The sequence below is a fragment of the Monopterus albus genome, unplaced genomic scaffold (assembly GCF_001952655.1).
Source record: "Monopterus albus unplaced genomic scaffold, M_albus_1.0 scaffold140.1, whole genome shotgun sequence".
Classification (NCBI taxonomy): Eukaryota; Metazoa; Chordata; class Actinopteri; order Synbranchiformes; family Synbranchidae; genus Monopterus; species Monopterus albus.
Genome location: NW_018128020.1, coordinates 29862 through 43157, shown reverse-complemented (window position 1 = coordinate 43157; position 13296 = coordinate 29862). Strand labels below are relative to the sequence as shown.

General features: G+C 40.8%; 1 protein-coding gene across 2 annotated transcripts in view; it reads left to right on the top strand.

The window, feature by feature from the left end:
- Positions 1–13296, top strand: part of mat2b (methionine adenosyltransferase 2 non-catalytic beta subunit methionine) — a 33896-nt gene that overhangs the window by 10090 nt on the left and 10510 nt on the right. For both annotated transcript variants that reach the window (XM_020613924.1, XM_020613923.1), the window contains exon 2: positions 4920–5114. In XM_020613924.1, coding sequence (XP_020469580.1) covers positions 4920–5114 — 195 coding nt within the window. The remainder of the gene's footprint in view (positions 1–4919; positions 5115–13296) is intronic.

Below are 13296 nucleotides of genomic sequence, written 5' to 3'. Positions count from 1 at the left end.
TCGCTCGGCGGGCCTGGGAACGCCTCATTCCCCCGGAGGAGCTGGAGGAAGTGTCTGGAGAGAGGGAAGTCTGGGCAGCTTTGCTTAGACTGCTGCCCCCGCGACCCGGTCCCGGATAAGCGGAGGAAAATGGATGGATGGATGAAAAGTTCATTTAGCTCCATGGATAGAATTAGAGCAAAATTACTGTAAAAATAACTTAACTCGGTTGCAGACCTCCCTTTTCAACCAAACTCTACTAAGAAAATGAATCACTGTAAGAACATCACAATCCTCTCAACTCTGACAGCCTGGTGGAAAGCAAACAAAATTACTAAATCATCACTTGCACCATGTAGATACACTCCAATTTGGCACAGCCCTGATTTCAAACTGCATAGTAATTCTATTTCCCAGCATGGCAAGACAAAGGAATCACTCACTTACATCACCTATTTGAAAATAACCTGTTCATATCATTTAATACACTGATCCAGAAGTACGGAGTTCTGAGAGAACAGTTCCTCCAGTACAATCAGCTAAAATCCATAATTAAATCAAAGATTAGTGTAACCAATAACCCACTACAGCCTTCCAAATTAATTGAAGAAATTATGAAAATTACATCCTCCTAGAAAAAAATATCCAAGCTATATAAACTCATATCAAATATAGACTCAACAATACCAAAACTCAAATGGGAAAATGATTTAATTTTCCCCCTCAACTCTGACTTCTGGACAGAAATTTGCAATAACATCTTTTCTATGACCAGCAATGTAAACTTACAACTTATACAAAACAAGACAATTTATAGGACCCATATTACAGAAAGTAAAATGTTCAAAATGGGTTTTACCGACACAGACATCTGCTCACAATGCACTCTAGATTGCGCCAACAGTGTTTGAAGGCCACGATATGCTAACCCCTGGGCATAGAAATAAAGCTTACCTCTCACACTAAGGTGGCATATTTGAAACATATTAGAGCTCCAAACACTGCTTGAGGTTGTATGACGGAGATATTCACTCAGTAATTGACTACCATGAACCTGCAAACAGAGTTCCCTGTAGACCTCCCTCTTTCATGCTATTAATCCAGGATAAGACCCCAAACCTTCCAAATAATAGCAACCTGCAGTTTATTAACCAATAAAAGCTGTGTCACTGGACACTTAAGACCATATTTGTTTTGCACAGTATTTAGTTGACCTAAGATGTTATTAAGGATAGGATATTTAAAGAATAGTGTATATTATGTAACAAGTATATAACTGGATGTTTTAGATAAAATCTTTTTCTAATATATCTGTCTAAAAATCATTTTAGCAGTTCAATCTGGGCCTTCTGTCAACCCTGTGAACTGTTATGCAACCTCACACACTCACTAAGACTTAGTTAATCGCACTCACTGGGAATTGGGTAAAAATCATAGGAATGTCAATAACATCAAACTTGACTCAATAACCACAGAGAGTATTAAACCTTTTCAGGAATTTTATATAGAAGCTTAACAGAGCTACAGCAAAGCAACAAGCAATAAAATATAAACCTTAAAATCATCAATAATTGGCTTCTAATCTAAATGAATCAACAACTACTAATTCTAAACATACATTTAAAATGATCATACTGATTAAAATCATTATGGTTGAGCTAGGCATAGGTTGATCTGAATAAAAGTCAAAGGTCTCACGTTACCGATCCTCAGCTGGCTCTGGGCGGGCGGTGGCCGATTGGGGCAGTCACTTGTTTCTTTTTTTCCTTTTTGCCATGATTCAAGCTTTCACAAGGAAAAAGAATTTACAAACAAAAATATCAAAGCTCATCCGGTTTAATCCTCAGAACTCTGAAGAGAGAAATAAGATGTTGTGGCTAGAGTGTGATACCGACTAAATTAATTCAGACAAACCATTACAATTTAAAGGATCGTTTAATATTACAATTATTCTGAATAGAGTAGTATTTAAACACATAATCTTGTAGTTAGGGAACAGAGATCAGAGAACAGAGACTCTCCCCTTGCAATGGAATAGATAAAGCCTGAGAAGATTGTCAGAAGCACCAGTCAGTCAGGTCATTTGTTGTCAGTCAGCGTCTTCCCCAGCCGGCTGGGTCCCCAAAAGATACATGGTTTACTGTTCACTGCAGCATGGTCATCCTCTCTCCCAGGCTCACTCTTTTATCAGCAGCTTCCCTTATGCTGTTGCGTCAATTTCTGAACCTAGCTTCCTGTCTCCAGTTTGGGGGAGACAACACCCTGAGATGTACTTCATAAACAGGAAACATCTTGACCACTTACATAAGCCCATTGTCCAACTCACATGAACTTAATGAACCCATAACAACTCAGCTTTCCCTCACACAAGGTAATAACAAATAATGTCTATATGAACTACATACTGTTCTATTACATATTTCTTCTGGAATCTGGTTTATTGCTAACCACTACAAAGACAAATTCAGATAAACTATGTTTTTCTTGGTCAATTCTTGTGTGACTTAGGAAAGCATAAAAGACATGAAAATGTCTAAAGCTGTCTTCTTTTTGGTCCAAATCTTCATAAAGACATGAAAATGTCTAAAACTGTCTTCTTTGCAAGACACCCTTTCCCCACCAGGCCAGGTGGATTTTGGCTTTTTGTTAAAATTCATGATTTCTTCATTAATCAGCTTTGAAGCAGGAATTCAGTTTCCCGGCTGAACTGTGAGGCTCTGCCACAGTTTCATCATCCCACCTCAGCATGCATCCTCCTGCTCTGACGGGCCGATGCCTGTGTCCAAGCACCCAGAAAAGGGGCTCACTCTCCCACGATGGCATGCTTCTCACTCCCACTGGCCGGTGCCTACAGGGGAGCACTCCCAGAGGGGTGCCCTCTCCCCAGACTGTCTCTCCGCAGTCCTCGGTCTCCTGGAAATCAGATGGTCAACCGGACAGAGCCTCCAGCCGCAGCCGTGGAAAGACTCTTTGTTCCTCTTTTTGCCTCGGTTTTTATAGGATTCTGGTCAGTGATTTTTGTCCTCTCATCCAACCAGATACCGCAGTTTGCAGTTGATACCTTATTTGATGCAAAATCATATTGTTCTGAAGTATTGCATATTTTTTTACTGTCAGTCCAAGCCCACTGCCTGTAACCGGCCTCCGCCCCACTGTGATCCAGTCTTGGATTCTACTTCCTCTTTTCTAGAAAACTAAACCATCTGAATACATAACAAAAATACAAGAAACACATCTGACTGAAATATCAAAATTCTATCATTGCTTTTTAACAGAACAATCAGAATTACACACTTTCACACACTATCAATGCCTTACAATCAAAACAAATCTTTATATATTTTGACTAACATGGATTATCATTGATTAGACATTGATCAAACAGTTATCAGTCAGATCTTTACTTTTGTGCTTAAACATAATTTTTGTTACTTCCTCAGTATAGTGTGTGTCTCTGCTCTGTGTCACATACACACACTCCTGCAGTTCCTCATTTTAGGGATGTGTCTACTTCCTCTTGTGTGATTCTGTACTTTTCACTCTGTTAGATGTAAAATCACTTTTCCCCATCCTTTCAATACAACCATTTCACATTTTTTTAAACACATTCTCTACTGATTATTTCAAACAAAACACAAATCATTTTATGATTATCTTTACTTATTAAAAGCTTAACTTTTCTAAGCATTCTGCCACAGCATTCTAATAATAATTCCTTCATCCTCTCCAACCTCCCCTGGAACTTCCTCTTTCTCCTCTGCCTTCTCTGTATCTCTGTGCTCTTTGAGGCCCGTAATTACAGCCTTGCTGACAACAGTTACTTTCATGCTACTTGGACCTGCCAACCAGTTCATTCCCTCTGGATAGCAGTGACAGAGAAACTCTCCACCATCTTGGGCTGTAGAATCCCTACTTCTCCATCACTTTGCTTATTACTCAGTAATATCAGAAATCGACCACCTACCAATTCATTATAAAAACCCACTCCTCTTTTCTCTAGCTATTGCCAAGAAAACAGTCTTTCAAAATTGGAAATCAAAAAAATCACCACACATAAACCACTGGACCAACCTTCTGACAGAATACATCACATTAGAGAAAATCCACTCACAAGAATAGCTTACCTGCTTTTTATGACACATGGAACCCATTTTATGACACATTTCAACTTGAATCAAATACCTGGGGCTGAGGCCACGCACATTCCCATCAACCTTTAGAAATGTAACAAGCTGATTTTTTTAGTAGTACTGTTATTATCATTATTATAGGTTTTTTATTTACTTTCCTTCATTTTCCCTTTCTTGCATTTCATAGACTGCATAAGTTGGAAATACCCACACTTCACACACTACAACCTCGTTAAACACTATATCCTTTTGTAATGTCATGTAACTGTTGTCTTGTCGGTACTGTTTTGTTATTGTTACTTTGTTTCAATAAAAAAAAAAAACACATTGAGAGCTGATGTACCAGAGTCAAATTCTTTGTGTGTTTGACACACCTGGCCAATAAAGCAGATTCTAATTCTGAAGTCCCCGTTTTACCCCTAAACCAAGGACTGGATGTCTGTCCTTTTTCTTGAAAAACTTTCAAACTAATAACAATGTCAGCATCATTTCAAGTGCCAGCAGTAGGTTTTCATGGTCAAGCCATTGTATTATGAGGGTAAAACTATCATGTGAATGTTACTTTATTGGGAAACTGAGCTCCCCCTTGGCAGAGCTTTTATAATTAAGGGAATGCTCAGGGTCACCTGATCCAGCCCTAACTAAGCTTTATCAGAAAGGAAAGTCTTAAGTCTAATTTTAAAGGTAGAGGGGGGCATCTGCCTCCTGAACTGAGACTGTGAGCTGGTTCCACAGGAGAGGGAGCTTGATAGCTAAAGGCTCTGCCTCCCATTCTGTATTTGTAACCTGAAGATGTACTGTGTACTCCAGGAGGAGGTAGTGGTCCTGGGTCCGAGGGTCCTTGTTACCGGGGCAACAGGTCTTCTTGGTCGAGCAGTGTGCAGAGAGTTTCAGAACAGTGGCTGGCTGGTTATTGGGACTGGATACAGGAGAGCCAGGCCCTGCCTCCTCCACTGTGATCTTACAGACGAGGATGCCACCAGAGGACTTCTGCACGAGTGCAAGGTACTGCATACCATACTACACAGTGTACTGCATACCATACTACACAGTGTACTGCATACCGAGTACATTTGCTGCAGATAATACTACACACTGTACTGCCTACTGAGAACATGTACTACAGACTGAAGCTGAAAAAAACTTAGAAAAAAAAATCAACTGGACTTGGTTTTAGGTCAAAGACGTTTCTCATCCAAGAGGCATCATCAGTTCTGCCCAAGTGGGCTTTCACCAAAGCAAGGAAGAGGACCAACACCAACAGGGAGAAACCAGAAACGAGGGGATAACAGTGTTATCCCTTATGTGGCTGGTTTATCAGAGAAGTTAAAAAGGATCTTTTACAACCACAATATCCCAGTCAACTTTAAGCCAGGGAACACCCTGCAGCAAAGACTGGTCCACCCGAAGGACAAAACACCCAGACACAAACAGAGTGATGTGGTGTATGCAATTAAGTGTAGTCAGGAGTGTAACGACTTGTACATTGGTGAAACTAAGCAGTCGCTGCACAAACGCATGGCCCAACACAGGAGGGCCAACTCCAGTGGACCACAGTCAGCAGTCCACCTCCACCTGAAGGACAAAGGACATTCTTTTGAGAACAGTGAAGTCCAGATCCTCTCCAGAGAACATCGCTGGTTTGAGAGAGGAGACAAGGAAGCTATTTTTGTTCAAATAGAACATCCCTCACTAAATAGGGGTGGGGGACTAAGACACAACTTGCCATCCATCTACAACTCTGTTTTGAGATCTTTGCCCAAACATTCCCATCAGGGCAATAGGCGTCGGTCGACAGGTCCACGACACTCACTGATACTGGGCTATAATGACTCAGTCGTTAGGGGACATTGTTGGCCATCAAAGGACTGAAACACCACTGATGGGGATAAATATCTCTGGTTCAATGCCAGTCGGGCAGAACTGATGAAGCCTCTTGGATGAGAGGTGAAATGTCTTTGACTTAAAACCAGGTCCAGTTGATATTTTTTCCACTTTTTTCAGCTTACTATTGTAGTGGGTAGGGTCTGATGTGGACTAAATTTATTCAAGCAAATCATCCTAATTCCATTAGTTATTTATTATTGCAGTAATTCTGAGTAGTTAAATAATTTGGAAGGTAGTTCAACACTCTGACAGACAATTAAATACTCTGAAAAGTACAGAATCACCTCCCCTGCAAAGGAATAAATACAGTATCAAATAAGAAGGTTGTCACAGTCACTCAAGTCAGGAGTTGGTCTCTTCTCCACCCGGCCGTGTCCAAATGCACACTCATGACTGCAGCACCATCATTCCTCTCCAAAACACAGCTATCCCAACTTTTATCTTCTCCCATCCCATCCTCTTATTGCTTAAGCCAGAGTCACCCCTTCTTCCAAGAATTGTCTGAGATGTCCAGCACAGGAGTGACTGTCAGGCTCAAGGTTCTTTGGCATTCGAATCCCACTGGCTTTATCTACGCCTACCTTCCGCCCATTGGTCCGGACTCCTCGGCGCCAATTCCATGTTGCCAGTTTCCGCGACGCCCGAGAAGAGGTGTAGACTGGTCCAACCTCTGATCACTGAGATGGTCTTCCCAGCTACTGAACTCAGCTTCATTAATCCGGATGGGTTTGATTAACGCCAGGTCTCTGGCTAACAAGACTTTTATTTTAAATGACTTTTTTATATCGTGGGAACTGGATTTTATGTTGCTGACCAAGACCTGGCTAAAGGAAGGTGAGCATTATGTATTTTCTGAACTTCTCCCACCGGATTGCTCCTTTTTTAATTCCCCGCACACATCAGGCAGGGGGCAGCGACCTGGCGTCAGTTTTTAAAAACAGTTTTAAATGTCGGCAGCTCACAGTGGACCTTTGTCCACTCCACTTTTGAGCTACAGCTGTTTGTGGTGGAACTCTCTTATCCACTGCTGTGTGCAGTGGTTTATCACCCTCCTAAATTCAACAAGGGTTTTATTCAGTTTTCTGACTTCTTGGATTTTTTCCTGCCAAAGTTTGATAAGCTTTTAATACTTTGTGATTTTAACATCCACATCTGCTGTCCTGATGACCCATTGGCCAAAGACTTTTTAAATATTATTGACTCTTTTAACCTCACTCAGTCGGTGCATGGCCCTACACATGAGCTCGAACACACACTGGACCTTGTGATCTCTCATGGACTACCTGTTTCCATTAACGAAATATGTGACTCTCGGTTTTCGAATCACTTGTCTGTTTTATTCAATGTTGCTGCTCTGTCACTGGTAGACAAACCTTTTATTCCTGGACAAACCTTTTATCCCTGCTGCTTTTAGACGTACTGTCACTTCCTCTACAGTAGGAGAGTTTTCTATTCATTTTAAAAACTCTGGTCTGTATTTGATGGATGATGTCTCCTTTTACACGAATCCTGAGGAACTATTGAGTTCATTAACAACCACTTGCCAGGATATATTGGATTTTATCACCCGTCTTCGATGCAGACCAGCCAAGATTCAAGCAGTGCCCTGGGCTAAACGACTCTACTCGAGCACTTAGACAAAGATGTCTGCAAACTGAACGCAAATGGAAGCAGGATAAACTTCATGTTTTTCTTTACCATTTCTGGGATTGTCTCTCTATCAGAAGGCTGTAAAATCTGCCAAATCGAGCTACCTTTTCGACATTGTCATCAGTAATCACCATAAACCTCAGGTCTTGTTCAGTACAATTAATCCCGTCATCAACCTGTGTAACCTTGCTTCTCATCCTGAGGCATCAGTAGCAGTATGTGAGGGTTTTCTTCAATATTTTACTGATAAAATCACTAGCATTAGGCAGTCCTCCAGTTCTACTAATCCTGACCCATCTGATATTCCTCTGCATTTTGATGTCTTTGATCAGTTTGAACCTGTATCCTTACATCTCCTATCTGAACTGGTTCACCACATGAAAGCATCTCACTGTTCTTTGGATTGTTTGCCAGCTAGACTGTTTAAGGATGTTTTTGAGTCTGTTGGGCCTAGCTTTATGGCTGTGATTAATTTATGTCTAAGGACAGGCTCAGTTCCAGATGCTTTTGAAAGAGCAATTGTCCAGCCTCTTCTCAAAAAGCCAAATCTTGATCCTTTAGTGTTTTCTAACTTTAGACCAGTGTCTAAATTATCTTTTAAGTCTAAAGTTCTGGAGAAGATTGTTTTTATCCAACTTCAGTCTTTTTTTAACAGATAATGGCATTGAGGAGCAATTTCAATCTGGTTTTAAATCAAAACGTAGTACTGAGTCTGCATTATTAAAAATCAGCAGTGATATCCTGTTGGCTAGGGATGCCGGGGATTCGGTTTTATCTGTGTTTTTAGACCTCACTGCTGCCTTCGATACAGTGGACCATGGAATCCTCCTATTTCGTTTGGAGCAGTGCGTAGGAATTCAAGGTACTGTTCTTAACTGGTTCAGATCTTATCTCACCAATAGAAGTTTTACTGTTAATATTGGTACCTGTTCGTCATCCTCAACTATCCTTTCCTGTGGTGTCCTCCAAGGATCTGTGCTTGGTCCCATTTTGTTCTCTTTGTACATGCTCCCACTGGGATCTATCTTAAGGAAATATGCCCTTTCTTTTCATTGTTATGCAGATGACATTCAGGTTTACTTACCATTGAAGGCAACAAGAGGGATATCATTACAGCCGCTGTCTGACAGACTTGAAATCATGGTTGGCACTTAACTTTTTAAATCTCAACGAAAATAAGACTGAGTGTATGCTATTTGGCGACCTGGCGGACTTAACTACTTCTAACCAGGGCCTGGGCCCCCTAGCTCAACACCTGAAGTTGACTGTAAAAAATCTAGGGGTGATGTTTGATGGCGACTTGAGGTTTGACAAGCAGATCAACTCAGTTGTGAAATCTAGCTTCTTCTACTTGAGGTTGTTAAGCTACGTCAAGTCATTCCTTTCTTTTAATGACTTTGAGACTGCAATTCATGCTTTTATCACTTCTAGACTTGATTAGATGCTCTATACTATGGTGTTAACCAGTCCTCCCTCACTCGTCTCGAAATGGTGCAAAATGCTGCTGCTCGTCTTTTGACAAGTACTAGGAAGTTCGAGCATATAACCCCGATACTGGCTTCTTTCCACTGGCTTCCAGTCCATTTTAGAATTGATTTCAAGTTATTGATTTTTGTTTTTAAGGCTCTTAATGGTTTGGCACCATTTTAACTAACCGAACTAGTGCAGTGGCACAAACCTACAAGGTCCCTCAGATCTTCAAGCCAGTTTCTTTTAGAGGTTCCTAGGGTCATATATAAATGCTCGGGTGATCATGCTTTTACTGTTGAAGCCCCTAAATTATGGAATAGTCTACCTTTTAATGTTAGGTCAGCTACTGACCTCAGCACTTTTAAATCATTGCTTAAAACTTATTTATTTGGCTTGGCTTTTAATACACAGTAGGGCCTGATGCATTCCTTTTAACTCCTTTTAATTTAATTTTAATTTATGTTATGTGTGTCTGTGTTATTGTGCTGTTTTATTTTTATTTGCACTGATCTTAATTATTTTAGTCATTGTGATTTTATTTTCCCATGTACTTTGGTCGGTGGATGTTGTTTTAAAGTCCTATATAAATTGATTCAATTTGATACAGTATGACCTGGATGACTGAGAATTTGCACGGACACTACAGATTGAACTGCATATTGACTAGATCAGGCATGGGCAAACTACGGCCCGTTAGATTTTTTGAATCCGGCCCGCCGAACTTGTCCAAATTATATTATTAAATTATGTTATCAATAAACCTCATTCGTTTGCCTTTTTCCCTACGATGCATACGTTTCCCCCAGTAGATGGTAGATCACTGCATCATTCATCAGAATTCTCTGTGTAAGTCTGCATTGCAACTTAATCATATTGTGAATCCAATCTTAAGACTTGTTAGCTTTATACAAGGAAGGGGACTTCAGCACTGTCAGTTCATTGCATTCCTGGAGGAAACCGGTGTGGATCACCAGGACTTACTTTACTGCTCTCGTGTCTGCTGGTTAAGTTTGGGCAAAGTGTTTCAGCGAGTGTTACAGCTCAAAGAGGAGATTAGCATATTTTTGGAGTTAATGGGGAAATCAGACAAATTTTCTGAGCTGAGCGACAAGAACTGGCTTTGTGACTTTGCATTTGTTGTGGACATCTTTTCACAAATGAATAAGCTGAACGTGAAGCTACTTTGTGCACAACATGTACACAAATGTGAGAGCCTTCAAATCCAAGCTGACTTTATTCTCCAGACAAATTTCAAACAAATCTTTCGCCCATTTTCCCACACTAGCCATGCAGAAAGCGGCCACCTGAAACATGAAGAAATACAGCAGATCACTGGACGACCTGCACAGGGAATTCTGCTGTCGGTTCTGTGATTTAAAAAAAAAAAAAAAATCACAAGTCACTTCAGCTGGTGTCACAAGACCCTGAAACAGCATCGCAGGAGCTGCAATTGGAACTAATCGATCTTCAGTCTGGCTCCGTTTTAAAGGAGAAGTTCAACTCTCCGAATGACTTTTATGCTTCACTTAATGAAACAACGTTTTCAAACCTCCGGAGGATGGCACAGAAGATGCTGGCGTTGTTTGGCTCGACCTATGTGTGTGAGCAGACGTTCAGCGTCATGAACATCAACAAAGCCAGTCATAGATCCATGTTAACTGACCAAAACCTCAGATCTATCCTGAGAATAGCCACAACAAAACAAACTCCAGAATTTGATGCACTGGCTAAAAAGAGAGACCAACAACACTGTTCCCACTGAAACTGAAGGCTTGTTTCTCTACTGTGTTATGAAAAAAATGCATTTGGAGAATAATTTATATAATAAGCCTTGCATATTCATGCTTTGCTACCTGTTAAAGGCCAAAACCTTTTATGTAATGGCTTTTATATGTCATTTATATGAGTTCACACAAACTCTCCATCCTTCTGCTCCCGGCCTGTCCCCCCATCACCATCATAAAATGTCCATCCTGATAGAAATATGGAACAGACAGACCTGACCGTGGGGAGTTGCGGGACCAAACGTGGATTACACTAACGACTAAGCCAGACTTGACTGACTAACCCAGACCCTGTGTTTGATTATGAATCAGATGCTTGAGCGAGACTGAAGAAGCTGCAGTGTGAAAGGCATTGATTGCAATTATGTGTGCACATCATTTAAGAAGATTCTTTATCTAGACATCCCTGGTGTACACTGAAATTTTATATTTTTTGAAACAAAAGTTTATTTCTCTCGCTTGTTCCCTATTTTTAGCTGCTTCTAGCTGTGGTCGGTTCACTTCAATTAAATTTATTTGTATAGCGCCAATTCACAACATCATTTCAGGGCATTATACATAGTCAGTTCTAGACCTCACCCTATTATAAGGAGAACCCAGCAAATCCTCCCTGGAGCAAGCACTTGGCAACAATGGGGAAGAAAAAGTCCCTTTAACAAGTGGGCAGCCATCTGCCTTGACCAGTTGGGGTGGGTGGATAGAGGCAAGAAACAACAAGACACAATCAAACACTGGACAGGTTGATGTGGCCGGTGACTGCTCATCAGAAATGTAGACTTCCAGAGCCAGGGCTACCTGCAGAAAGGTACAGGGAGAGAGACAGGACACCAAACCAACTCTCTCCTGGAATGCATGTCAATACCTTCATTAATTCCTAATAATTTCATAGGCACCACTACATGGGCACAAATTAAGGCCATCCCATTGAATACAAACCACTGATATGGTTAAATATACTCAGTGGCAACAGGACAGCCCAGGCCCCCTGTTTTCTTGCAGTTTCTAAGAATGTTGGTCAGAAGGTTGCACTGTGGCTGAACCAAAAGCTTTGGTGTGAGGAGTGCCTTGATAGCCGGATAGTTACGGCAAAATGTCAGTCTGTCCGCAAACCTGTGTGTTATCACTGTCTCCACACATTACCGGTCCGTGAGCCATTGTAAAATAAAGTTCAAAACATTCCAAAAAAATCTTTAAAATACAACTTTTGTGTGAGATGATTTCATGGAGGCTAAAGAAGAACTTTGGCCTCAAAGAAGGAATTGTTGAGCAGTGAAGATGGCACTTTAAGAAGCTCCTGCACCCGACCAGCACATCCTCTATGGCACTTTAAGAAGCTCCTGCACTCAACCAGCACATCCTCTATGGCAGAGTGAGAAGACCTGGGAAGGCCTGCCCATATTGGTAGTAGATGTTTGTAGTTCCTATGAGTCCTTGTTTTGCCAGAGTGAGTCTGTGTTCTCAGTTAAGACTAAATTATATAAATCAAGAATCAACTCGAGAGGAGTTATTCATAAGAACCTAATTAAAATTAAGACGACGACTCTTATAGTAGAAAGTAAAAGGAGAATCAAATGTGGACTATTAAATATCAGATCTCTCTCATCTAAATCTGTTAGTGAATGATTGGATAAGTGAACATCACATTGACTTATTGTGTCTTACTGAAACGTGATTACAGCAGGAAGAATATGCAAGTCTAAATGAATCCACCTCACCTGGCCACAGTAACTGTCACATCCCTCAAAACACAGGCCGAGGTGGAGGTGTGGCAGCGATCTTTGACTCAAGCCTGTTAATCAACCCTAGACCTAAACATAGTTATAACTCATTTGAAAGTCTCACTCTGAGTCTCTCACACCCAAACTGGAAAACTCAAAAGCCAGTTCTATTTATTGTATACCGTCCACCTGCTCCTTATTCTAAGTTTTTAAGTGAATTCTCAGACTTTGTCTGATTTAGTGCTTAGTACAGATAAAATAATTATAGTAGGCGACTCTCAGCAGCAATGACTTCATGAGCTTCTTTACAAATAAAATCACAACTATTAGAAAAAATTGGTCGGACCACTCCCACAGCTCTAGCAGATGTGCCATCTACTACAATGGCTTTAGAAACATCTGTAAGACCTCATTTATACTTGGACTACTTCTCCCCTATAGATCTCTCTGAGTTGACCTCAACAATTGCTTCATCTAAATCATCAACATGTCTCCTGGACCCCATCCCGACCAGGCTGCTCAAAGACGTCTTTCCCCTAATCAACACATCCATACTAGATCTGATTAACCTCTCTCTATTAACAGGTTATGTTCCACAGGCTTTTAAAGTTACAGTAATTAAACCTCTACTCTTGACCCAGGTGTCCTAGCTAATTATAAACCAATATCCAATCTCCC